Source organism: Diadema antillarum, unplaced genomic scaffold (genome assembly GCF_040938485.1).
Source record: "Diadema antillarum isolate AM-2024a unplaced genomic scaffold, OU_Dant_1.0 seq00000442_RagTag, whole genome shotgun sequence".
NCBI classification, from domain to species: Eukaryota; Metazoa; Echinodermata; class Echinoidea; order Diadematoida; family Diadematidae; genus Diadema; species Diadema antillarum.
Window position 1 is genome coordinate 2,010,369 of NW_027271417.1, and position 26,982 is coordinate 2,037,350.

The 26,982-nt window shown below is 40.2% G+C and overlaps 1 protein-coding gene across 1 annotated transcript in view; it reads left to right on the forward strand.

Moving 5' to 3' along the window:
• The first annotated feature begins 316 nt into the window (after nt 1-316).
• Nucleotides 317-26,982, forward strand: part of LOC139732676 (multifunctional protein CAD-like) — a 61,633-nt gene continuing 34,967 nt past the window's right edge. Inside the window, exons 1-13 of the mRNA XM_071643531.1 lie at nt 317-668; nt 12,246-12,515; nt 14,150-14,208; nt 14,746-14,829; nt 16,561-16,702; nt 17,834-18,005; nt 19,905-20,195; nt 20,598-20,751; nt 21,182-21,313; nt 21,748-21,981; nt 22,166-22,387; nt 23,035-23,223; nt 26,013-26,246. Coding sequence (XP_071499632.1) covers nt 584-668; nt 12,246-12,515; nt 14,150-14,208; nt 14,746-14,829; nt 16,561-16,702; nt 17,834-18,005; nt 19,905-20,195; nt 20,598-20,751; nt 21,182-21,313; nt 21,748-21,981; nt 22,166-22,387; nt 23,035-23,223; nt 26,013-26,246 — 2,268 coding nt within the window. The 5' untranslated portion in view covers nt 317-583. The remainder of the gene's footprint in view (nt 669-12,245; nt 12,516-14,149; nt 14,209-14,745; nt 14,830-16,560; nt 16,703-17,833; nt 18,006-19,904; nt 20,196-20,597; nt 20,752-21,181; nt 21,314-21,747; nt 21,982-22,165; nt 22,388-23,034; nt 23,224-26,012; nt 26,247-26,982) is intronic.

Genomic DNA, 26,982 nt, shown 5'->3' on the forward strand with positions numbered 1-26,982 from the left:
AATCAACCGGGGCGTGAAGTGGCCGCGCGCAACGCAAATGCCTTGCAAATGCATTGAAAGTACTCTATGCAACCGCAATCAGAAGTTCTGACAGTCATTTGTATTTCACAGGCCAGGATGCGACACGCCGTGAGCCTCCTGGCGCGGGAAATTCAGAACATAGCGCGCGCGCGCGCTTTCTTTTCGATTGATTGACAATGTGACTGACTGCTCTGCATGCTGGTGATGAGGTGGTTGGTTGAGCACACGTGTTTTGAGGTAACGTTGTAACGTGTGTGTGATAACATGGTTCAGGGAAATTACATGTATTGCCAATTGGAAGCCATGGTCCTCGACTGTTAGTCTTTGTGTAGAAGTTGCCTTGAGTTGTGATGAAATCAGGGCGCTTCTGCTTAAGAACCACATGCCACATTATTTTCTGTTCATAGTTTCGTACTTCCGGACAGCAGTATTCATGTACCGCCGTCTTTTTGGTGTGCATCCCATTCGACAGCGTCTTATTTTAGCAAGTTTCGCTATTCGGACTCTCTAACTAAACGCTACAATACGACTTGTCTTCATACGCTTCAACGTTCTCAACAGAATGCTGGCAACATTACATTTGAAAGATGGCACAACGTACACTGGACAGCAGTTCGGGGCCGACTGCAGTGTCTCTGGAGAAGTTGGTAAGCCTGCTACTTAGTTTTACTATGAAATTTAGTCGTCATAAAATTTGCAAACTTAGTGAATGGATAACTGACTCTGCAGCTCTGTGAGTGTGACCACCCCGCGCCCGAACGCGAAGAAGGAAGCGAGAATACGCTTCGCATTTGCAATGGTTTGTGCTGGATTTCAATGACAGAGTCTCTGACTAAATTTACCTTCAGACCCTAGAAAGTACAATTGTAGATAATAAACAATTTGTGTGTGCAGGCAGTGCCATGTGTGACAGTAAATTTAATAGAGTATAAATTTACACTTGATTTACCAGAGCTAGGCAGAGCAGAGGTGGGATAGAAATCTATAACATTAGACTATGACTAGATTATAGGTCTAGATCCTCGCGGGAAGTTATATTTTTGTTGAGGATTACTTAAGACGCTAATATTATATTTTTCTGAAGCGCGTAGCGCTGAGGAAAAATATAGTAGATCTATTCCGAGACAAAAATATAACTTCCCAAGGGAAATGAAATGTTATATTCCTACCGAAGGAAAAAGTCAATAGATCTAGTCTATCTGTTATATTAAATTGTATGACCTAAGCAGGGTAACACCCCCAGTAATGCAGTATTTGGTTACTTTTTTGCAATATTTTTCAAATTAAAATAATACATAGGCCTAGTCCTAGGGAGTAGAGGTCTAGAGTCTAGAGGTTTTTTGCACTATGGTTTGACTGCTTTATGCCATGTACACATTTTAAGCAGCGCCTCAGTCAACATAGCGCAAGCGCAGATCCCCGACATGCATAATTCATGTCGCCCCAGAACCCACCGAGAATGCCTGCCGCTCCACCGCTCAACTCCCGATTGCCTACAGAATCGTTATCTCGACTATCGGCTGTGCGATCGCAGCAAGGAGAGAGAGCTAAAAATATCTTGGCCTCTTCTCTCTCGGGCTCTCTCTGCTCGGCGATGCGCTAACAAGGTCTTACCTTGTTGCTGATTGGCTGAGCCACGACTGCATTGGCCGTGTTGTGTGCATCGTGTCTCGCTTGCTGCATCGCTAGCATGCACAGTGCGTGTAGTCACTGCACACTATCCCGCTCTCGTAACCTGTTTGTATGTACTCTAATGCACTTGTCAATGTAATGACGCACCCCACTACCCCCGGACATGGGTGCGTCATGGTCATTTTTTGACTGACCACACGGGGTTTTTGACGGACACCACAGTCACTTTTTTGACGGACATAACGCTGCAAGTGACGAACACCACAGTCACTTTGTTGACGGACAACACGTTGAAAGTGACGCACACCTCGGTCACTTTTTTGACGGACATCCTCGGTACATTTGACGCACCCCCGTAAATACTGAAACGATTTTTGCATACGTTTTATTCAAGCAATTTCATTTTCTTTTGGTTCGTACACATAATTTGTAAAAGTTTCGGCAAGTTTCCCTTACCATGTAAGCACCGTACCGTCATTCACCGTACATCACGCTGCTGCTACGATATTCCGTACAGTAGTATGTATTCTGTGCATGCAATCCATACACGACAATCACATGTGTGCAGAATGCGCTGTGTGTGCGCGGCCATTGCTAGTGCGTATGTGGTGGATGCACACTGCTGCAGCGCAGGTACACACCACGCCACGGCATTCATATTCCCGCTCGAGTACTGCGTAACTACATACAGCCTAGTCGCTGTACGTAGAGATTCGCACAGCTAACAGCGTCGCGCGTCTGGTCGGGCTATCCCGCGAGCAGAAAATGGCATGCGGCAGGCAGTTCTTCAGCTGCCGTTTCGACAGGAAAGGTTGAACTAAGTTGTTACATCGCTGAACAGTCCCTGGTTTGAGATTGAGTATGCATGATTTGGCAGCCCATGATTTCATGGGTTTGTTGGAGGGAAAATGTAAGGAGAAAGGGTGGCTTTTAAATTCTTTGCTTGCCAGATTCTGGCAAACATTTTTTCCTCTTATTCCAAAACGCTTCCCGACTTTGATTTTCACTTGCCGCGGGATAAGCGCTCACTGTAATTTCACTCGCGGTACGTGTATCCGGGACTGGTAGCGTGCAAAAATGCGTGCAGTTTTCCATAGCCAAGTAACGTACCATGACGCACCCCTCGGTTCAAAATAATGCGTGTTATTTTCCATAGCCAAGTGACGTACCATGACGCACCCCTCGGTCAAAATTTTGACCGACAATGATGGGATTTTGACGCACCCCTCGGTCAAAAATTTGACGGACAAAGCTGGTAAAATGACGAACACCTGGGTCACAAATTTGACGGACCAAACGAGGAAATGACGCATCTATGTCCGGGGGTAGTGGGGTGAGTCATTACATTGACAAGTGCATAACAGCCTCACAGCGCACCGCTGGTATCGGGTAGGTCGCTCGCTACGGAAATCTAACATTTTCAACATTGATCTATGCACTTCAAACATCCTCGCACATACATTGCACATACTAGCACACGGTAAAAGTAGTTATCAAAACACAGATAAATCGCTTGAGAATCCATAAAAAAATATCACAAGGATGAAAAAAAATTGCATGTATGACCAAAACTACTCCTTTGATGACATATTCCTGGCACAGATTGCCGGAAAACTCCATATTATAGGGAGAAATTATACGAAAAATTTGCGTTGTTTTCCAATAAGCAACAGAGGTGTACATGGTATCAACATAAAGCTTATGAATTTAGGAAAGCGATGATATCATTTTCCGAAGGCATTGTGGGAGAGCAAGCTGACCAATGAGGGAAAACCTTTCATAGTTGAAAGCGATAGCAAACTGATCATCAACCGATACTAGTTTGCCATCGTCTGCTATGGTAGGGATCAACGTCATGGTGCGTGCAGTGCGCTGAGCGAGACATGACGTCATCGCTCATGAATGGTGGGAGTGCAAACCGTAGTGTTTTGGTGACCCGTACTCTTAAAACTGGGCTCAATCCGCGCGCGCTTTTGGAAAGGAGCGCCGATTCTGCACTTTTGACGGTAAAATTTGGGATTTTGGATGGATTTGTGGAGGGGGCTAAGGCCCTTGGGAGTTTCCTGTTGTGAATGAGTATGCAAGTATGTGAATTGATGTGATTTGCGTGTGTTGTGACACTTGAACTTTACTGGCTGGTGACAAGTGATAAGTGACCGAATACCGGTAGCTGATAGAATACTGGTACCCTTACCCTACAGTACAAGAAAGAAACTGCTGTATAAAGCAACACGACTTCTCCTTTTTCAAACCCACAGTCAAATTCATGAACGCGCGTGACAACAGCGCGCTAACTGTTACCGTAGTGGTATTCAATCGAGCCATACAATGTAGGGCCTGTGAGTAGGACTAGGGCCTCTCTTCTGTCTGCAGTCACTGGTATAAGCATTGTAACAAGACTGCGGACCTGGCCCTGGTCCAGGTCCTGCGCTGGACTAGTAGCATAGAACTATCGTTATCTAAGAAACTTACTCGTCAGTTCAGGCGCTGGTAGGCCTAATGGGAAATCCTTATATTTTAGCTTCCGGCCCTGTCATGACTGTTTAACTCAAAGATACAACGTAGTAGAGATAACAAGATAGGAAGGCGCACGATTAAAATGGACACAAAATGGCTACCCTACAGTACATGACAATACAAAAGAGAGCTATGTACAAACTCAGTACACCTAGGAACATCATTCATTTCCAAAGGTAGTGTTATCTTTATTATCTTAAAAAGATTTAAAAAATTATAGTCGTAGCTTTTTTTCGATTAAGGGGATTATTTTGAAGAACGAGATTTAAAAGTAATAAGGATTATTTCGTGGAGGTAAAAATTTGGCAATAAACATGATCTCACAATCAAAGACGCTAACCTTGATAAACAACAACAATCCTCTTCATGGACAGCGCATCTCAGGCAAAGACGCACATCACCTCAGATGCGCTATCTTTGAAATTAGGTACTGTGGTCTCAGGTGATGTGCGTAAAATGCTTGAGGACCGCATGCTGTCCATTTGTTTTGTACAGGATTAGCGCGCACTTTCGTGTCTTATTAGTTAAGTGTCTTTGGTTTATCATTTACTGGAGTAGTAGGCTCTATAGCTTCCAGCACATTCTCCAGTATCGGTACGTTCTTTCTCTCTCAAGCTGCATACCAGTTACAACAGTTTGACAAAAACAAATCTGTTGCAATTTCGCAATTCTCGCTTGTAATGTAGCGCGTGTATGCTGTGCATGTTATGCTCATGCCGCTTGTGCACTGTATGTACTGTGGTGTATGGTCACGATTGCATTCGTGTGTGCAAAGCATCTCTGTGTATGTTGCGCGCATCATAACAATTGGTTTTTGATTACGTCACCCCTCCTGACATCAGGTCGCTGTTATATTCCATGGTTGTACGTAATTTACGTCATGTTATGAAAAATATAATGCTTCTTATCCTTGTGACCATGGTCACGTGACAGCATTTTGACCAATCACACATTGATATCTATATAGGTCATATAATAGTAGAACTTATCTACCGGCGTAAGTGTAAAATTTAAAGTTGGTTTTTACCTTCATTTTGCAGTAGGTCTAGTAGAAGTTGCTTAGTGTTAGAGTTAATTTATATCCAGAGCATTTTTGTAACTTCTGAAATTCCATGAAAAGCGGATTGTGAACTACTGTATATGCCAAATATTTCGTGAGGTTTTCATTTTCACGAATTTTGAGAGTCAGGTGCTATTCGCGAAAATAAAGACACGAAAATATTGACTCTCATCCCCAATGTGAATGTGACATACGCTTGTAAATATACTCTTCTGCGTTCGGTACAGGACTCCATGATCGCGAATTTAACCACTCGCAAAATAAAATTTAACCACTTGCAAAATCGTTGGGAATTCCCGATTTGCAAAAATTTAGACTCGCGAAATATATGGTGTATACAATATTTCATATGAAAGAGAATTACATGAAATGATGTTTTTATCTCCAGAAATTTAACTTTCAAATCTCTTCACTCTTACCTCTTTTTTTTTGACAAGCATGCACGAAAAGGTGTCCAAATCATATGTTTGCAAACAGCGCCTTAAAGTTGCATTCTCGTCTGGATCTCCATCCATCGGATTATGAGCGCACAGCGGTTAGAAAATATGCATAACAAGCGCAGGAGCCACTTCCCCCACAGCATCATCACACCGCATTTGCTGTTTGCATGTGTACATGCTCACTCGGTACCCTTCCACATGGCAGTTTACGTCCACGCAATTCCAACAACGCGAGCACGAGAACATGCATGCTAAAGCCCACCGCACACTATACGACTCACGACCTTACGACTGACAGACTTTGGATCCGAAATAAATCGCAATATCCTCAGAATTAACACCACTTGTTTATTTCAGATCCAAAGTCTGTCAGTCATAAGGTCGTGAGTCGTATAGTGTGCGGAGGGCTTAAGTCTTGTCAGTTCTTTAGCTCTGCCAGCATGCCATGTGAGGATATGCATCAGCCAGACATGCCACTAACATACCAGCAGCAGTCTCCATCATATCTACCCAGCACAGAAAGTGTATCGTCCAGCAGCAAATTGCATGAAAATGATGCTGCACGTAAATTATCACCGTTCCCACATGCCTTTATGTTAATACCAAAGAGCCTATCATAATCTTTTGAAAATAACCTCGATTTGGAGTTCAGTCACAAATATCAGTATTCGTAATACTCCCCCTCAATCGTACTCACAGTTTAGTGTTCAGTCGTGTCTTGGAGGAATTGACTAATCATCATGAGCTTGAGCTCTACTGACAACTTGTTTGCAAGTGTGGTTCACTCATGTGATCCTTACATAAATCCACATTACAGTTTTAGCTTCAGAGAAATATGAGAGTAAATGTGATTAAAAGCGCTTTGTTTGTGAGTGTTTTTGTATGTGTAACAAAGGCACATTGCACTGACCATTATCTTAACTCCTATGTAAGTCTTGGAATCAGTGTGTATCAAACATCGTGCATTGCAGAGCTAGTGTTTACAGGTAGCGCAGTCGCAAGCAGTTGGACAGCGTGTGCTGTGTATAGTTGTAGCGAGCAGCATGGCCACAGGCATGGCCATATGTGACCCGCTACAACAAAATGATCCTAAAGTCGGGCGAGGTTGATTATTTGAAAATTGCACGATATAATCCCCTAATCTTTCTGCTTTAGATTGATATATAACACATTTTTTAAAAATAATCGGCTGCGGAGATATCGATGTATAAAAGAGAGCATGTCGAGACGTCTGGAAAATCACTGTTTCGAGAAAAGCGCCCTAAAAGTCTTCCTTTCGACGCAATCGCGATCAACGGACACGCAAGTCAGTTTTCACCTCTGGACAATAGAAGGTAAGCCCTAGCAACCCCCAAAGAGTTCATTCAAGCACATCAGCGTCGGCGGTCTCCTCACCAACCAATCAGTGACCAGGATGTGAGGAGCGGCTGAGCATAGCGCACCCTGCCCGCACGCACCAGTCGACTGGGCAGTGTGCGAGCTTCACGCTTCGGTTAGCAGCAAGCAGCAAACTGACCAATGAGATCACTCTGGTCGGTGTTAGGGGCGGAACCTATCCGTGGCGCTCAATCCGAATTTTCGAACCAGTTTCTGCTTCGTTGAAACGCCAAAAAACATGGCTCAGAAAAACGCTATTTTTTGGTCTTTCCTTTGATCATTTTGCTTCAAAATTTCGACAGATGATAGAAGACATGTTAGACTCCAATAATATATCAAAATCAGAAAATCGTAAGTTTTGACCAATTTTAATGCTCTTACTTCAAAATCGATTTTCACGGCTTCGACCGTGCGCGACTTTAGGACCTTTTTGTTGTAGCGGGTCACATATGTACACACAGCATGCACACACGATACAGCTTCGCGCCACGAACGCCATGTGGCTGGGTTGCGTGTTGAATATGAATATGCATGAGCCCTCAAAAATTATTGCAAGAGGTGTTTTCAAGGTAAAATCCACAGTCAAAGACGTGCAGCTAGCAAAAAGCTAACCACATATAATTGCATAGGCCTATCCTGAACTATAGTTTGTGAGTATACTCACATGCTACACGCTGGTTCAAGTATCGAAGCAGACGCTGAGATATGGAGTTGAGAGTGGTTCTAACAACATTTACACCCATTTATTGTCAGATTCATGTACCAGCGCTCTGATGCGATATAGAGACAAACTTCTTCTTTCATATGACAGGGCTCGACACTAACGGTGGCCCGGTGGCCTGGGGCCACCAAAAACGCACGTCGGGCCACCAAAATTTCAGAAATGAAGCATTTGGTGGCCTGATCGGGCCACCAAAAAAGTTCGGATGTTTGCCTTTGGGCCACCAAAAATAAACGTTAGTGTGGAGCCCTGCATATGATACTAAATTTGTTATACCCCCGCCAAACGAAGTTTGAAGGGGGTATATAGGAATCAGCGGACGGTCGGGCGGTCGGTCCGTTGCAAATCTTGCGTCGCGAACTACTTCCTTAGTTTTCAACCAATTTCCATAAAACTTGGCACAGATGTGTGCCTTGGGTTGTAGATGTGCAAGACATATTTTTTGACAGTACCCAAAAGTATGTTGCCATGGTAACGGCATATTATGGGCAAAAATGGGAACAAATCTTGCGTCGCGAACTCCTCCCACAGTTTTTGATCAATTTTTATGAAATTAGGTACAGATGTTCATCTGAATATGTTAATGTGCAAGACACATATTTCCGCAGTGGCAAAAAGTGCGTTGCCATGGTAACGGCATGTTATTGGTAAAATATAGGGCAAAATGCTTCATGGCAAAACTGCTTCATCAGTGTTCTTCCAGTTCTCATGGAATTCATATTGAATGTTTGTCTTAGGATATAGGTCAGCATGACACATTTCTTGACAGTGACAAAAAGTATGTTGCCATGGTAACAGCTCACATATTATGAGCCAAAATGATGGAAAATTTTGTGTTGCAAACTACTTCCTCAGTTTTCGCCCAATTTCCATGAAACTTGGTACAGATGTGTGCCTTTGGTTGTAGATGTGCAAGACGCATTTTTCGACAGTACCCGAAAGTACGTTGCCATGGTAACGGCAAATTAATGGCAGAAGATCAAGGAAAGATCTTGCGGATTTAACTACTTCCTCAGTTTTTTGACCGAAGCTTATGAAATGTTGTTTTGACCAAAGCTTATGAAATGTTGTTTGGCGGGGGTATAACCAGTCACTGTAGCGATATTTCTAGTTAGGATTTGATATGTTCAAATGTAGACAATACCCAGTAACATGAGCCCAATTGCTGGTGTAAATGTACGAAATACACAACTTTCCTAATCACTAGATATTGTCTCTGGACTGTCACTCAATCCTTTTTTTAACCTACTGTATACGCCATATATTTTGCCAGTCTAAATTTTCGCGAATTGGGAATTCCTGGCGATTTCGCGAGTGGTTAAATTCGCAGTCGTGGAGTCCTGTACTGAACGGAGAAATGTACACACGTACGTCATATTCACATCGGGATCAGTCTTTAATTTTGCGAATAGCACCTGACTCGCGAAATTCGCGAAAATAAAAACCTTGCGAAATATTCGGCATATGCATCAAATTGTAACATTTGCAACATCAAAATGCAAAAAGTTCTTACCGTGGGAGGGGGGACACCCCCCTCCCACACCCAGTACCTGGGCAATTAGGCTCTCTAGCAGTAAAAGCAGTTTTAGTATGTCAATACATTGTATGTGACAACACAAAATATTGTAACTTAATAAGAAATTGCCTAAGTTTCTTTTCTTATGATGAGCTTCATTTTTCTTCAGTCGCTGTGTGTGCACTTGCAAGATGATATTTGAAGTTTGCGACTGGAGTGCCAAGTGGTTATGCAAAGATATGGTGACCTTTAGTGATTTTTTATGCCTCCGCCACGAAGTGGTGCCGGAGGCATTATGTTTTCGGGTTGTCCGCCGTCCTTCCGTCTGTAATGAATTTTGTGGACAGCGTAACTAAAAAACCTTTTGAGGTATCCTAATGAAACTTGGCATGTGTGTGTATTAGGGGGTGAAGTTGTGCCTATCAACTTTTGGGTGCACATGCTCAAGGTCAAAGGTTAAAAGGTCAAGGTCAGATACGTAAAAGTTCGCTATTTCCTCCATATCTATGCAATGCCTGAAGATATTTTCTTAAAACTTAGTGTATACACGTATTACCCAATTAAGATGCTCTGGTGAAAGTTTGGGGTCATGAGGTCAAAGGTCAAAGGTAAAAAAAGTCAAGTAACAATGAACTTCACTTTTTTCTCCGTAACTTGGAAATAGACCAATTCGTAATTCCACTTTGCGCATGAGCAGAAAAAGGTCATTTGTACCAACAGGCATTTTGGTTTATTAATTCACTGACATAAGTATCTGTGATGTGATCCTTGTCTAAATAGTGCTTGCCAGCACATCTACCTGATAGCAAGCCTGGTATTTGGCAATATCAAAAGAAAAAGGTTGTTATTGCAAACCATACAAAACAATGAATTAGATGCCTGCTAAAGTGTCAACTGACGGACTATTCTGGTCACCTGTTCTAAACACAAGTTCATGCTTTGTTTGAACACGAATTCCATAAATTGGTATGTCGGGCAAGCTTTTTTAAATGCATTATACCGCTTTAAAATGAGTGAAGTGCCTAACCAACTGAGAAAAAAGAAAGGTCATTTGCACCAAGGTGTACATGAGCTAATTACGAACTGGCTTATTGTTCAAGGTATCTTCATGGAACATAGCATAAATACATGTACTGACTGGTAGTGATTATCTAGAGAATTTAGGGTTCATGGGGTCAAAGGTCAGGAGTCAAAGGTCAAGGCAACACTTCAACATTTTACTATTTCCCTCATATTTATGCAATGCCAGCAGGATTAATTTTTTTTACACTTGGTGTATGCATGTATAACATAATAGAGATTCTCTGGAAACTTTTTTTTTTCATTTTTTTTTTTTTTTTGCCTCAAAGGTCAAAAGGTCAAAGATCAAGGGAAAGTGCTGAACTAACTTTTTCCTCCATATCTCAGAAGTGGCTCAAGTTATCTTGAAACTTTCTTCATATTAATGCATGTTCTGCCTGGCAGTGATTATCCTATGAATTTTAGGGTCAAAGGCCAGATGAAAATGGTAACAATGTAATTTTCAATACAGAAATTGCACTTTTTCTCCATACCTTGAAAATTACTCAATGCATAAACTTATGAATGGGCAAAGTCAAGTTTAAGTCCTTAAATCCCCAAATACATGTTCTCCTATTCATCCAATTAAACCTTCAAAGGTACTGTAGGTCAAGGAAGGTGAACATTCAACACATTTGTGACAAACTTGTCATTTTGATATTTTGCCAATTTTGTGAAAATATAATCACACATTTTCCACATGAACTAGAGACCTATGAGGAGAATCATGCGGAGGCATACCAGTCGCCTTAGCGACATTTCTAGTTTCTTTCTCTCATTGCTGCCTTCCCATGGAGCTGTGTGGCCTCAAATTGCAGCCTTGGAACTTTCATATCTCTATCTCTCTTCTGTATGATTGTTTGTGTATGTTTGTGTGTGTGTGTTTGTGTGTTTGTGTGCCTGTATGAGTATTGTGTCTGTGTGTGTGTGTACATTGTGCATCTCTATGGAGACTGCTCAGAACACTGTACAAGTTGAAATTTTTGTGGTTATTTATTTTCACAAGTTGCCTTTGAACTGCAAAAGTAACAATGCACAAGCCAGTGCAGGAATTTGTAAATGCATTTATGAGAAGAAAATGTGGTAATCAAAATATACCTGTAAACATATTGTAACCATCTTAACCAGGCATAGTATTCAAATTGTGACCAAGAACATGACTGTCACACTTTGCAAAAGGATAAGGAAGGGTTGATAAGGGAAAGAATTCGCCTGTTTCTGTATTTGTTAACTCTGTGCCACATTTGCACGTCCGACTCAGTCGATGATGTGCCAACTTCGCATTTTCTGCTCAAATGCACAAGCGATCGACAAATCACCAAATGCCGCAGTACAATGAAAGCGTTTCTCGTGCTTGCGTTCCTCTCACATATACATTGTAGCTTGCATTTTATGTTGTGATTGACTAGCAAGCAATGTTCCCGTGTAATTTCTAAGTTTCTGTCACTGTTTTGTGTGCAAAAGTCATGCCTTTTTTACAGTAGTATTTAGCAACGGACTTACTAGTCGTTTGAAAGAAAAACAATCATAGATTTGTCATACAATTAACATCAAAGCAAAAATTGGCATTTTCTCTAGATACAACTTTACACACTGTATGTCCAGCTTAACATATATCTATTAAGTAACATAGATTTGATAAACAGAATGTTTTGTCAAAGCATGCAGACGTTGGTGTTTCAGAATAATGTGGCACTCTGGGGGTTTCCATCATGGCACATAACAAGTTAAACAAATGTCTATCAGGTTGCAGATGTCAAATGTAGCCTATTTAGCTGCTGAATATGATTCATACATGTACATATGTATAGGCCTTCTTTGTGTGGTGGTAACAGGATCTTCAATATTTTTTGCATGCTGTCCAGATTCATATTAATTTTTTTGCTTTGTTTTTTGTTTTAGTCTTTCAGACCGGCATGGTTGGCTATCCAGAGTCCCTGACAGATCCATCCTATAAATACCAGATCCTGGTCCTGACGTACCCACTCATCGGCAATTATGGCATCCCTGCCAATGACAAGGATGAATTTGGTCTGCCTATCTGGTTTGAGTCTAACAAGATCCATGTCTCTGCTCTCATTGTTGGGGAGCTGTCAGAGCATTACAGCCACTGGGCGGCCCGTCGATCACTGTCTGATTGGCTGAAAGAGAACAACATTCCAGCCATACAAGGTTTGTCTAGCTCGATGACAATAACTCTCATTCTCAAAATTGTGTAAGTTTAAGTCATGAACAGCTCTCATTCGACAGGAAAGAAGAAGGAAGGACAATGAAAGGCAGCCCATGAAATAGGCATACATGTATTTTCAATAGTGCAATTTATGCTGTCGATACTGACAGTTTCAGAACAATCATCTCTGAGCACCTCATATAGGCATTTTTATGCCTCCGCCACAAAGTGGTGCCGGAGGCATTATGTTTTCGGGTTGTCCGTCCGTCCGTACGTTCGTCCGCATTCGTTTACGCGATAACTTGAGTAATATTGACTGGAATTTTACCAAACTTGGTCCAAGTATAAAGTATGATGGGGCAATCAGTTGATTAGATTTTGGGGGCAATTAGGTGAATAGATTTTGGGTGAAATCGGCCAAAGGTCAAGGTCAAATCATAAAATTGAATCTGTTTACGTGATAACTCAAAACTGGATGAAGCAGCTTTCACCAAATTTGGTCCAAGGCTGATGTATGATGGGGCAATTAGTTGAGTTGATTTTAGTGACATTGGCAAAAGGTCAAGGTCAAATGCTAAAAATGTTGCTATTTTTTTTTTTAAACTTAGTGTAGACATTTACTACTGCGTAGAGATTCTCCAGAGAGTTTCATGTCATAAGGTCAAAGGTGAAAAGGTCAAAGGTTAGGTGAGAATGTTACAATTTCACTTTCTTGCAAATGGTTCAATGTATCTTCATGGAACTTGGTACATACGCATGTACTGACTGGCAGGGATTATCTAGGGAATGAAGGGGTCATGGGTCAATAGTCAGGGGTCAAAGGTCAAGGTCAACTCAAAATTTTACTATTTCCCTCATTTACTAGTATGCAATGCGTGCATTATCATTTTTAAAACTTGATATATGCATGTATTACCTTCTGTAGATTCTCTCAAAGGTCAAAGGCCAGGTTTAAATGCCAAAAAAAAAAAATTGATTTTGTACTGTAATTACACTCTTTCTTCATACCTTGAAAATTAATCAATGTATAAACTTACAAAAGGGTCGGTCAGAAGTCAAGTAAAAATCCTCACTTCCCCAAATGCGTGTACCTGCACTCTTAGACAATTATAGCAAACCTAGTTCAAGGAATGTGAACATTCAAGATGTTTCACACAAACCTGACATTTCAATATTTTGTCAGTCATCACACATTGTGAAGACATTGTACCATACACCTATTGGGAGAATAATGCATTATGGCGGAGACATCAGTCGCCATAGTGACATTTCAAGTTTTTTTCTGTCGCCAAGTACATTGTAGTTCTAAGTGAAGTGCCTTTTGCAAGTTTTGTTGTAACTACCTTTGGACAAGTTCGTAGTGTGTTTTGTTTAACTCATCAAGGCTTGCACATATTGGCTCTTTCATTTGCAGTATACAACATTCGGTCCAGCCTTGTATTTTGTTGGTAGATGAGATGCAATGCATTGTCCTGCTGAGGCAACAGACTAGGATGATATGGAAGCAAGAATGAAGAAGAATGACAGGAAAAAAAGACCCAAACATCTGGATGTAATCTAGAGATTCCTATGTACCTTCTAGGACCTATGCACCTTACACAACAAATGTCACTTTATTATGATTGACGTTTTACAGGTATTGATACCAGATCCCTGACGAAGAAAATTCGAGAAAGTGGCACCATGTTGGGCAAGGTGAGACAGACACACTTTGTTTGCTCTTCAAAATCAGATATGCACCGTTTTCATCTTGGCAATAAACTGATAGCCTGTGTATTTTGTCTAGCAAATTACCCAAGTATTGTATTGCCAAACAAAGATAATGAAATCTCTTTAGAGGTACAGGAAGAATGTATAGTATCAAGTAATGGAGTATTGTGTAATTGATGAACTGCAGTCATGGTGATGGGCTGACTGATAGATATTAGGAAAGATGGCTGAGGGGGCAGTGAAAGCTATAGTGCCTTCATGACGTATGTAGCTTTTAGATTAGGGTAATTGCACTCTCTGAATTGTGATCATAAGAATCATGTTCTGCATGGCTTGTAATGAGAATTGTGGTTGGACTGTCAAAGCAAATGTATAGAAAAGTTTTTGTAGTCTATCTTTGAGTGAACAAATTTCTCTTACCTACATTTCATATATGTTTTTAGCAAATTACACAACATATTTTCCTTTAGAGTTTGTCTGCATCATGAACTGATATGTTTGTCTGGGTCTGATCCCCTACAGGTGATCATGGAAGGAACCAAGCCAGAAAGCATTCCTTTTGAAGACCCAAACATACTTAACCTCATTGCTGAGGTCTCTACAAAGGTGAGTTGAAAGTCAGGACTGTCTATAACTTACATTTTTGTACCAAGACAACCAAGACAAAAAACAACACATAGAACCAAAGTGCTATAACATATTTGATCATGTTTCCTTTGACATGTCGTGGTGGCTTCATTTTAGGAATAAGACAGGTAGGATTTTGAAAGGACATCACTGAACAAGTTATCCAACAGTTAATCCAAAAAAGTGATTTTCTCCAAAATTTGAGGTACAGAGTCTTGTCACCTCAGCAGCTATGGTTTAAGACGAAATGGTATTATGTGTGCCATGCATTTCTTTAATGTGATCATTACAAACTATAGGTAGTTTTGTCAACTCCTAAGAAATTATATTCCAAGATTTGTCCAAATAACACCTTTTATCTGTGATTGATTTAAAAAATGCTAGAATGCTGTGAATTGCACAATGTTACAAATATCTTCTGATTTCTTGTGGACATGTAGCACAGCCAGTGAAGATGGGTGGAAAACTAGGATGGTAGTAATAATTCAAAAACTCTTGCTGGACAGGTTGCAAGTCCAGAAAATTGTTCAAGCTTTTAAGGAAAGATGGAAGAATATTCGTTACCCCCTGCTTGTTCACGAAATACGGGCAAATATCTATGGTCTGGTGCCATATTCCATGAGGCCTGAGGCCGAATGGAATATGACACCAGACCGTAGATATTTCCTGTATTTCGTAAGAACAAGCAGGGGGTAACAATTTAATCTTTTTAAGTGTAAGTGCTCACCTTCTTTTCGCTGATTTCCTGAAATCGCCGGCTGTCAGCCATGTTGACTTACGTCTCGCGAGCTGATTACTGTATGTGCGCATCGTACACGCGCAACTAGCCGTAAGACATAACCTGAGATGTGCCGTCTTTGAAGTTGTTGTTTATCAAGCGTGTTTGAGTGGTCTCAGGTGATGTGCGTAATATGCTTGAGGACCGCGTGCTGTCCATTTGTGTTGTACAGGATTATTGCGCACTTTCCTGTGATCTTTTCAGTTAAGCGTCTTTGCTGTGTAACCTGGAATATCATGACGTCATATCACGGAATACAGAAAATATTCAGTGGTTGGTCAGTCTGAGTGTGATTGACCAACGAGATTACAGAATTCACAATCACTAAAAGATAATTAAATATATTGAATGAAAAATACAATGACAACAGATGATAAAACAGGTTGATATTAAGAAATGTTATTGTAAGTCATATTCCGGATGCTGAGGAGTTATCGGAGGGGCATTCAAGACATCTTATATAATTTTAGATTGTTTAATACATAAATTAATAGTGCCATATATAGAAATTGAAATGTGGAATTTACTGTGGGCCTTGAGCAAATACATTATAAACATACATGCTGAAAAAATTCAAAGCATAATACACTGATGAAGGATGATGACATACATGAACAAGAATTGTGGGAGACTCACATATTCCAGTAATGTCGCATTGTAATTCCATTACGACATGCTCAACAAGTTCACCTATTGTAGAATGTATGCGAGATTTCTTCCTTTGTTCTTCCTTCTTTGAATGCCCAATCATGCATTCATGCAAGTGAAGCTGCTATGTTATTATCCTTGTTCATTGTGATTTGTTAGGAATTTTGAAAACATTCTTATTCCTCACCCCAATCACTGTAAATTCTAAAAAATCCCACCCCAAATAAAAGACCCACCATCAGTATTAAAACTGATGGTCTTTTTACTGTTGGTATCATGTACAGCAACCTGTGGTTTACAACAAAGGAGCACCACTTCGCATCATGGCCATTGACTGCGGCTTGAAGTACAACCAGATCCGACTGCTGGCTAAAAGGGGTGCTGAAGTCACTCTAGTGCCATGGGATTATCCCATCAAGAGTGCAAGTCAGTATTGAAAAACAGTCTGTATTATCATGGCTATAATTAAGATGAACCTCATTGTTCATGCAAAACCTAGGCATATTGGCATGTCATGATAACCCCAGCCCTAGACGAGAGATGGTATTTTTCTTTTCAATTGTATTAAATTTGTCACCATGCTGGGAATATATCATACATTTTAGAGTATTGATAGAAAAAGAAAATATATTGTGGCCATGAGATCTATGAAATGCTAGCTCAGAGTTTGGTCATTGAAATTCCAGATGTAGTTCAGTGACATTTGCTCCTGTGACAATTGCTCCCATGAAATATTGGTATGCTATTCAAAGCCAAACATAAATTCTGCCTGCAAGTATTACCCCAACCCTAATCTTAATCCTCACATCAAACTAAACCTAAAACCCTATCACAACCCTAAGTTCTTGAAGAAAGTAAGATCAGAGCAGTTGTCACAGGAGCAAATGTTGTGTCACCTCCAGGTGTACATCCAGAGGTGTAGATACATGTAGAATATACAAAATAAAGTTGGAGACATAGTAATAGAAGTGCTTCTCAACCGAAGGGCTGCGGCCCACCAATAGACCACAATGTCTTACCCAAATGGGCTGCGATGTCTGAACAAAATAGAAATTAAAAAAATTCTTATTTGACTTACGAATGTAACTTGGCCTCAAAAAACTTTGTAGGAGCAAAAGTGGGCCTTGGAATAAAAAAGGTTGAGAAGTGTGGAATTAGAGCCCATGGCCTCCCTTTAGGTTACTCAAAAAAAGAAGGAACAAAAGAAAGAAAGAAAGAAAGAAAATAGTTCAGCATTACTGAAGACAGCTTGTTCAAGTTTGTACAAGCTTTTATTGCAGTAGAACAATTTCTGAAGACCCTATGTTCATGTTCATTTGTAGGATATGAATAAATGAGCCATGTTCTCATGCCTCTCTCTTTGAATGAGCAATTTTGTGGTTGCCATAAGTCAAGCCCTCTGTTTTATGTAGCAAGTACTTAAAAGAAATATTCTGTGTATTTTGCCACACTGATTGTTTATGTCTCATATGAAGGACACAAACAGCTGCAAGTTATGATTGTAATTTGTATGAAGACTTCTTTTTTTTACTCCAGAAGTGTGATCTTTCTTTACAGACTACGATGGTCTCTTCATCAGCAATGGTCCAGGAGACCCAGAGAAGGCAGACATCACCATCAGAAACATTCGTGCCATGCTGGATGAGCCCTCCCCGAAACCAATCTTCGGAATCTGTATGGGTCACCAGCTGACCTCATTGGCTGTGGGAACCAAGGCTTACAAAATGAAGTAAGAATATTGAAAACTCAATCATAGTTATTATGTCATCTTGTGAGCCATTTGTTGTCATATCAAAGTCATCACAAATAGTCATTCTGTACAGGGTTGTATGCATGATGCATTGCTGCACAATGAAGTAAGCATGTTTGGTCACCATTCAAATCATTTGTAAAGATACTTGTTTATAAGGCTTATAACATTGCACATACAAAATGTGTTTTTAGTGAACTCTAGTTTGACCTGACCAGTTTGCAGATAGCTTATCTTCTTTGTGATGTAAAGACCCCAATTAAGTCAATGCCTTTATGCAATAACACAGAGAAATCAGGTTGCAACCAAGGTTGACTTTCTAATTTCCACTGCAGTGATGCCACATCTAAACAAAACAATCAGTACACTGCATGTTGTTTGCTCAATATCACCATGTTTGGGTTATTCATTCAATTTTTCTTTCCCAAATTAGAGGAAAATACTGTGATGATAGAATTGCATGAATGGAGAATCCAGTTTATGGAGAATGAAGGATAAGACTGTTTGTAATGAAAAGAGCTGGAATTTTCTAAATAACATTTAAGATGCATGTTTGCATGATATGCACATGAACCAAGTACACTGTGTATGCTGCCTGCCCAAACTACATGGAGCAGAAGTAAGGCAGCATAGAAAAAGGGACGTTTCTACCTTGCTGGGCTGAGCCCCTGTTACCACATGTGCACTGCAAAATTGCAGGGCTGAGGCCAAAACCACCAGAGGAAGTCCCATATTGGGCTGTGGCTCCACCCTACATTCCCGTTCACACCAAACTAATACCCCCATCTCACTAAACGGCGATTCCGCTACGATCATCAAAAATTGACAAAGCGCAGCGGATCGTGGCTTGATCGTTTTAAATTTTCTCTATCATATCTTGAGCGGTTCAGAAGCGCGGAGAGTCGCCACTGTCGCCATGGTTGCTGCCATGGTTTTAGAGCGTATCACAATCGCCTCATGGGCGCATTAAAAGCGCCACATTCATAGCTCTTACGGGGTAGTAATGCGTAAAGTGTAACTCAAGCGCATCAAAAACGGTCCCCATCTCCCATGAAAATTATTATTGTTACGTCACAGGAACCAACCATGAAAGAAAGAAAGTGATGCTCCAGACCAGAAAGGTTGACATGGAGAAAAGCGTTTGAAATTCCTTTTTCCATGTACACTCAGTACGAATCTACTTTGTTTATTAAATTGATTGTTAGATATATCTTTATAAAATTGTCTCATTGTAGGATACGATTTGTAGTTTGCTCGTAAGCCGGTTCTTTGATAATTATATACACATTTTACCCTTTTGGATTGAATAGATGACTTAACTAATTGTGCAATTTCACATCAGGTTGTAACTTGTGTGTTCTAGAATGCTAAAATGTAAGGGTGAAACCATATTCTGCATTTCCATGTTGGTTGGATACTGACAGCTGACTGAAGAAATTCAAATACCCCGATCGCTTGATGTCGTAGCATGAGCCCGGTGTAAACGTATCACTGTCGTTCCGATCGTATCACTGTTGTTGCGAGGTCTTGATAAGCGTATGAATATCGCAGTACAGTCAGTTCGATTGCAGAAGCAGCGCATCTTGTCGCCTGGAAATGCGCCAACAACGTGGCAGAGTCATATTATCATCATGGCACTATCGCCTACAGCGCAGGTTGAGCGTGGAGAAACCATAGTGTAGTCGCCTCAGAGGCCAAAAATGGAGACGGACGGCGATCACGCCACAATTTGTAAATTTTCACAGATCACCATGGTCGCCTTCCTGGTGAGATGGGGGCTTAAGGTCACAGACACAGCTTTTGGCCTAAGCTTATGCTTTTTGTAGCACAATTATTTGACGAAATTTTTAATCAAAAGTCCTCTCATGTCATCCCTAGGTACGGAAATCGCGGACACAACCAACCCTGCACCCACAAGGGGACAGGGCGGTGTTACATCACCACCCAGAATCATGGTTTTGCCATTGACACCCAAAATCTGCCCAAGGGCTGGGATGTGCTCTTCACCAATGAAAATGACCACACCAACGAAGGAATCATTCATGACACCAAGCCCTTCTACACGGTCCAGTTCCATCCAGAGCACATGGGTGGCCCCTGGGACCTTGAGGTCCTCTTTGATGTCTTCTTGGACACAGTGAAGAACTTCAAGGAAGGGAAAAAAGGAATGTAAGTAAGACTTTGAAATATGCTCTGAATATTGATTATATGGTGTTATGCATTAGCAATTAACAACCAGCATGATTTATAAATATGTATGAAAATGTTACAAGTCTGCTGGCAGTCTTTATTTACTGTCAGAATAACCTGAATAATGTAGAATCCTATTATTTAACTGAAATGTTAGATTCCATTTTGACAGATTATGAATCAATTTCTGATAAGTTCATAATATCACTCACCTGAACTTTTCTGTCACATCTGCAGCTTTGTCCAATGCCTGTGCAAAGTGTGTTGATGCTTTACGGGTAATCTTCAATTGTTCTTGTACTTGCTGTAATTCAAACTGTTTGAGTTTCAAGAAAGGTTAAATGACATTAGTGATGATGAGATTCTTTGCTTTGCCTTCAGGCCAACAATCAAGCAACAAATACAGGAGCGGTTATCTTTCAAGGCTCTTCCAGGAACACCAACCTCCTCCACTCAGCCCAGGAAGGTGCTGATCCTTGGCTCTGGTGGTCTGTCCATTGGTCAGGCTGGAGAATTTGACTACTCAGGATCACAGGTAATCAATCGGCAGTGATCACTTAAGATTGATGGAAACGGGATGAGTGTATGATAAAGAGAATAACAGTCATAAACATTTATTGTTGGTATTTACTGACATTAAATTATAGGGTAGTCCATTGGTTATACAGGGGAGTTCGACCGTAAGTGTAATTATGTTCTTTGACTATTTAGATAACAGAGTTTTTTGCTTTTACACTTTTTCGTTTACATTGTGTGTGGATGTGTTTTAAAGCAAAATGAAAACAATACATCATATTCTTCATAAAGATAATTTATAAGAGTTTAATGTTCATGTGTTTCATTATTTCTTTGAAGTTACTGTATGTCTATGCTTATGTTGTAAATGAAGGGGCTTAGGTTGACATTACAGTGCATGGTAATCTGACTGTATGCCATTGCTGACTGACTGCTCTGTTTGTCCTCAGGCCATCAAAGCACTGAAGGAGGAAGGTATTCAGACCATTCTCATCAACCCAAACATTGCCACAGTCCAGACCTCCAAAGGCATGGCTGATAAAATCTACTTCCTACCAATCACACCTGACTATGTCACCCAGGTAAGAGGATTGCCCAGAGTGGTCCTGAATGCATTCTGTTTTATAGGCATCCTTCTGTGTGTATGTACCCTATCTTTAAGGAAACACAAAATCAATTGATTTTTCTCTATACCAGGCCCAGGAGATTGCTTTTGGCAGATTTGATAATGCTCATACTGGTCCCAGTTTTTGGCAAACTTTTGACAAGTATGACTTTTTAACATTGTGAGATCACTGTATAGGAGTTCAAACATTTAAAAGAAACATCAATATTCATACATGTTGTCCATTCTGCCTATAGATGGTATTTCTGGAGCTCTAGGGTCCACTACTCTTCCAGGAAAACAAAAGAATGGGACATAGATTCTGGTCTTAGTATTAACCAAGGAAGTTTGATAATTGCCCAGTGAAGATTTTTTTTTTTTAATACAGCAAATGTGTTGTTTTATTGGAAGGTCATCGAGAGTGAGCGGCCAGACAGTATTCTGCTGACCTTTGGGGGCCAAACTGGCCTAAACTGTGGTGTGGCTCTCCAAAATGCTGGGGTACTCACCCGCTACAACGTCAAAGTCCTGGGAACACCAGTCAAGTCCATTGAAGACACCGAAGACAGGAAGATCTTTGCCGACCGTATGCAAGAAATAGGGGAGAAAGTGGCACCCAGTTCAGCAGCCTACTCAGTGGAACAGGTACATCACTCAGTGAATTAATCTTTCATCCTACAAGTGCATTTGTGCAGTGTACAGATAAATCCTGATGCCCGTAAATCATAATTAAAGGAAGATAGAAAAAAGAGCAAGCTTCTCTTAAAAATAAAGTACCTTGGTAAACTAATGAGGCTAAAACTTTCTTGACTTATTTGTCTTCCTTCAGGCAGTAGAAGCGGCCAAGAACATTGGCTATCCTGTTTTGGTTCGGGCAGCCTATGCTCTGGGTGGTCTAGGCTCTGGGTTTGCCAACAACCCCAACGAACTGGTCAAGCTAGCTACAGCAGCCTTTGCTCACACCACCCAGGTCCTCATCGACAAGTCCCTCAAGGGATGGAAGGAAGTGGAATATGAGGTCGTCAGAGATGCTTTTGACAACTGCATTACTGTAAGTTAATGCAACCTTTTCTCCATTCTAACTTTCATCCGTAATTTGCAGATGTTGTTTCCAAGGGATGATATATTGTATGTAACTTTTTATACAGTGAAGACTATAATTGTGGAGAAAATTCTTGTTTTTAGAATATCTTGTGACAAATTGAAGGGCCCGTTTTTGCATGAAAAGTGATGGTAGAAATACAACATAATGTCACCTGTAACCAATTCCTTTTTTTGATTTACAAATAAGATATTATGCAGCATAGCCAACGGCATGTGAAGAAATTGTGAAAATGTCATTAGTATGCCATGATTCTGGTCATCTGACTTTTTTTGCAGCAAAGTTTCATCACCCATTATTTCCATTGAATCTTGAATAGACAACATCTCTCCTGGCTGTCCTGGTTCCTCACATGAATAGCACAGAGGCTCCCTGTATGGAATCTTGTAGGAATAGAGAAGTAATTGTTCGCAATGATAGTGATATTTCAGGGGAGATGTGGAAACTACAAGCCTATGACAGAATTTGCAGGAAGTATCAGCTGTAATCAGAAAGACGTCATACATGTACCCTATCTCACCGATTTGTTGAATATAATGAGTTGATGTCAGTTCATTTTTTTTTTTTTTCGTGGATGTCATAATATGTCACTCTAGGTGTGCAACATGGAGAACATTGACCCACTGGGCATCCATACTGGAGAGTCCATTGTAGTGGCCCCAAGTCAGACACTGACCAACTATGAGTACAACCTGCTTCGCATGACTGCCATCAAGGTCATCCGCCATCTTGGGGTTGTAGGAGAGTGTAACATCCAGTATGCCCTGAATCCTGAGTCACATGAGGTGAGGGGGTAGCTGCCTTTGTGGGCCATTTTACCATTCATTGCATTCTCAGTTTGTCACAAAAAGAATGTGGATGGATGTTTCTATGGTACTACTCCCTTTCAAGCCATATTTACTGTCAGTACTAAGGCATCTGGAATGAAATCTACATCTTGTAATATGCTAAACTTGGCAAGTTTAATCCTATGCCCCAGATAATGATTAGTTGAGTCTACTGTACGGTTTTTATGCCTCCGCAACGAAGTGGCCGGAGGCATTATGTTTTCGGGTCGTCCGTCCGTCCGTCCGTCCCGTTTTGTTTTTGTCGATATCTCAAGAACCGTGTGGTGGTTTTACATCAAACTTGGTATGAGGGTATATCCTTGGGGGATAATACTTTGTGTGGATTTTAGGGTCACAGGGTCAAAGGTCAAAGGTCACAGGTTATTTTGTGAAAAAAAAAATTGAAATTTCATGTTTTTCTCCATATCTCGCAAATGGTTCAAGGTATCTTCATGGAACTTAGTATATATGCTTGTACTGATGGGCAGTGATTATATAGGGAAGTTGGGGTCGTGGGTCAAAGGTCAGGGGGTCAAAGGTCAAGGTCAACTCCTCAAAATATCACTACTTTCCTTAGAATGCAATATGCCTGAAGGTTTTTTTTTTTTTAAACTTGATGTATGGCATGTATTACCCATTATATATTTTTTGGGAAGTTTCTTGTCAAAGGTCAAAGGTCAAGTGAAAGTGCTAAATTGCACTTTTTCCTCCATATCTCGAAAGTAACTCCAGGTATCATCATGAAACTGACATATTTATGCATGTTCAACCTAACAGTGATTCTCTTTGGAACTGTGAGGTCAAAGGTCAAAGGCCAGGTTTAGATAATGCTATTTTCCCATTTGATACTGAAATTATACTTTTCCTCAATACCTTGAAAATTACTCAATGCATAAACTTATAAAAGGGTCAAAAGTCAAGTAAAAATCATCAGTTCCCCAAATACCTGCACTCTGACATTTTAATCATTCATCCAATTGAACCTAGTTCTAGGAAAGTGAACATTCAGCACATTTGTGTCAAACCTGTCCTTTTAATATTTTGCCAGTTGTGTGAAACTGTCATCACACATTGTCAAGACATTGTACTATAGACCTATTAGGAGAACCATGCATTATGGCGGAGGCATATCAGTAGCTGTAGCGATATGTCTAGTTCATTTTGGCATCATGTAGTTTTCATTCACTGGAATGAGAATAACTAATTCAACACGTGCGCACAGTTTAATATACAGTTTAGACAATTTTCAAGTGCATTTGTCTGTGACAAAATGTGCCATGAAAAAAGGCTTTCATTAGTGATATTGTTTGATTGGTTATTTGTCTTTTGCCACGTTCTAGCGGTGTCTTTGGTAAACGTTTGACAAGAAGTAAGGTGCCCATGAATTTTCTGTGGTAATGGAATATGCATAAGATTGGCATGAGGGTAATTCCATGAAGTTGGGGCAGTGTCCATGTAGCTTCGTGATATTTAAAAAATACATTTCAGCATAACTCAATATCAATTATGCTATACATTTATTGTTTCTAGGCTTTACATTTGCATTGAGGCCACACATTTTCCTGAAAATTTTGTGCCATTCAGACTCAATTTTGATGAAGTTATTAAACAATATGTAACAGTGTCCTGTAGCATCGTGACGTGTCCATGTAGCATCGTGATATTTTAAAATTTGGTCCGAAGAGACAAATTATGGCAATTAGCTTGACCAAAATTTGATGCAGTATGCATTTACAAGATATGAATGAGACAGCTAAATATCTCAAATTTCCTATACACAGTTTTAATTTTAAAAGAAAATTACAAAATGTATCACGATGCTATGCAGTGTCCTTTTTTGTTACATTTGGTGGACACTGCGTAGCATAGTGACACATTGTGCAAATTTCTTGTAAAAGTTAAACTGTGGAAAGGAGAATTAAGATATTTAGCTATCTGACTAATCTAGTAATTATGCATGTCATATCAAATTTTGGTCAACCTAATTGCATTAATTTGTCTTTTAGGACCAGATTTTAACTATGACGATGCTACATGGACACGTCACGATGCTACAGGACACCGTTACATATTGTTTTAATAACTTCATCAAAATTGAGTCTGAATGGCACAAAATTTCCAGGAAAATGTATGGTCTCAATACAAATGTAAAGCCTATAAACAATATATGTATAGCATAATTAGTATTGAGTTATGCTAAAATGTAACACTTTGTGCCCCAACCTCACGGAATTACCCATATACTACAAATAGACCAAGTTGCAGAGCAAATGCCACTACACTCAGTGTATTTTACTGATATTAATAGATGTAGAGAATGATATATTATGCAATATCACAGAGCTTGCTGATTTGATCGATTGATTGATATCTTTGATGATGCTTTTCTGAAAATCAGGTTTGAGAAAATGGTATATTTTCCCAATGATGAAAATCACAAGACTGAAAAGTGATCTTTCCTTCTGTCGTATCAGCATGGTTCATCACAACTAAATCTGTTTCACATAGAAAACCCAATAAAATGGGTGATGCACACCTCGCATTTGAATCTGAGTCTAGTGTGTAAACCCCTTCATGGAATTTCCTTTGAGAGTTTAACTGTGATTCTTCCTTGTACATTCATTTTAGTTTGGTGTAGTGACATGTCTGTAGAAAGAAGAGTAAGCAAAAATTAAGACCATGAGGTAGGCAATAAAGTGATGTGGTACTCATTAGAATGTATGTCCTCGTATCCTGCCATTTTGCAGTTCTTCATCATTGAGGTGAATGCCAGACTGTCCAGGAGCTCAGCCTTGGCTAGCAAGGCAACAGGTTACCCCTTGGCCTACATTGCAGCCAAGCTTGCCCTGGGCATCCCCCTTCCAAGACTCCGCAACTCGGTCACCAACTCCACGACTGCCTGCTTTGAGCCCAGTCTGGATTACTGTGTGGTGAAGATCCCCCGCTGGGACTTGAAAAAGTTCAATAAAGTCAGCAAGAAAGTGAGTCGAGGAATTATGTTTTTACTAAATTTAGCCACTCATTATTACAATTTTGTGTGAATTGCTTGTTGTTTTCTTTTGGTCTTTTATGTACACTTACCAAAAGATTAATGTTGTGATTGTGCTGTAAGGTTGTATTTTTTTTTTTTTTTTTTTTGGCCTCTTTTTAGAACTTGTGTAGACAACACAGAACACCAGTATGGAAGTTTTCTTTCCATTTGCCAAGTACAGTTGATAATTGCCCAATTTTCTGTAGAACCTATATGCTTTCAAAGATCAGTGGTGGTCTTTAGTTTTTTGAATTGTAGATTGCACCACAGAGTTCAATCATATTGGATGTGTTGCTGTTTATACCACAGGGGGAAGAAGGAGACTTGCAGATGGTGGGTTTATTTCTCCAGCAAACTGTCCATTCATCCATCTCACCATTCACAATGGATGCCTCAAAAGTATTACTTTTGTTGGTTGTGTTTGAACTTGCTTTAAATTTACAGCATGATGTAATGCAGTACATATGCCACTGATTGCCTGGTGTCACTGTGTTTGCATATACAGAAACGTCATTGCAAAACAAAATGCATGGTACGTGTACTTCTCAAGTTAAAATGTGGTCTACATAATCTAATCACTTATACCCATGTGTTTACTGAGCCCATGAATTTGTGAACTAAACATGTTGATAATTTTAAAGTAATTGAATGAAGATGGCTCCCAAGAGATGTGCTTTCCATTACTG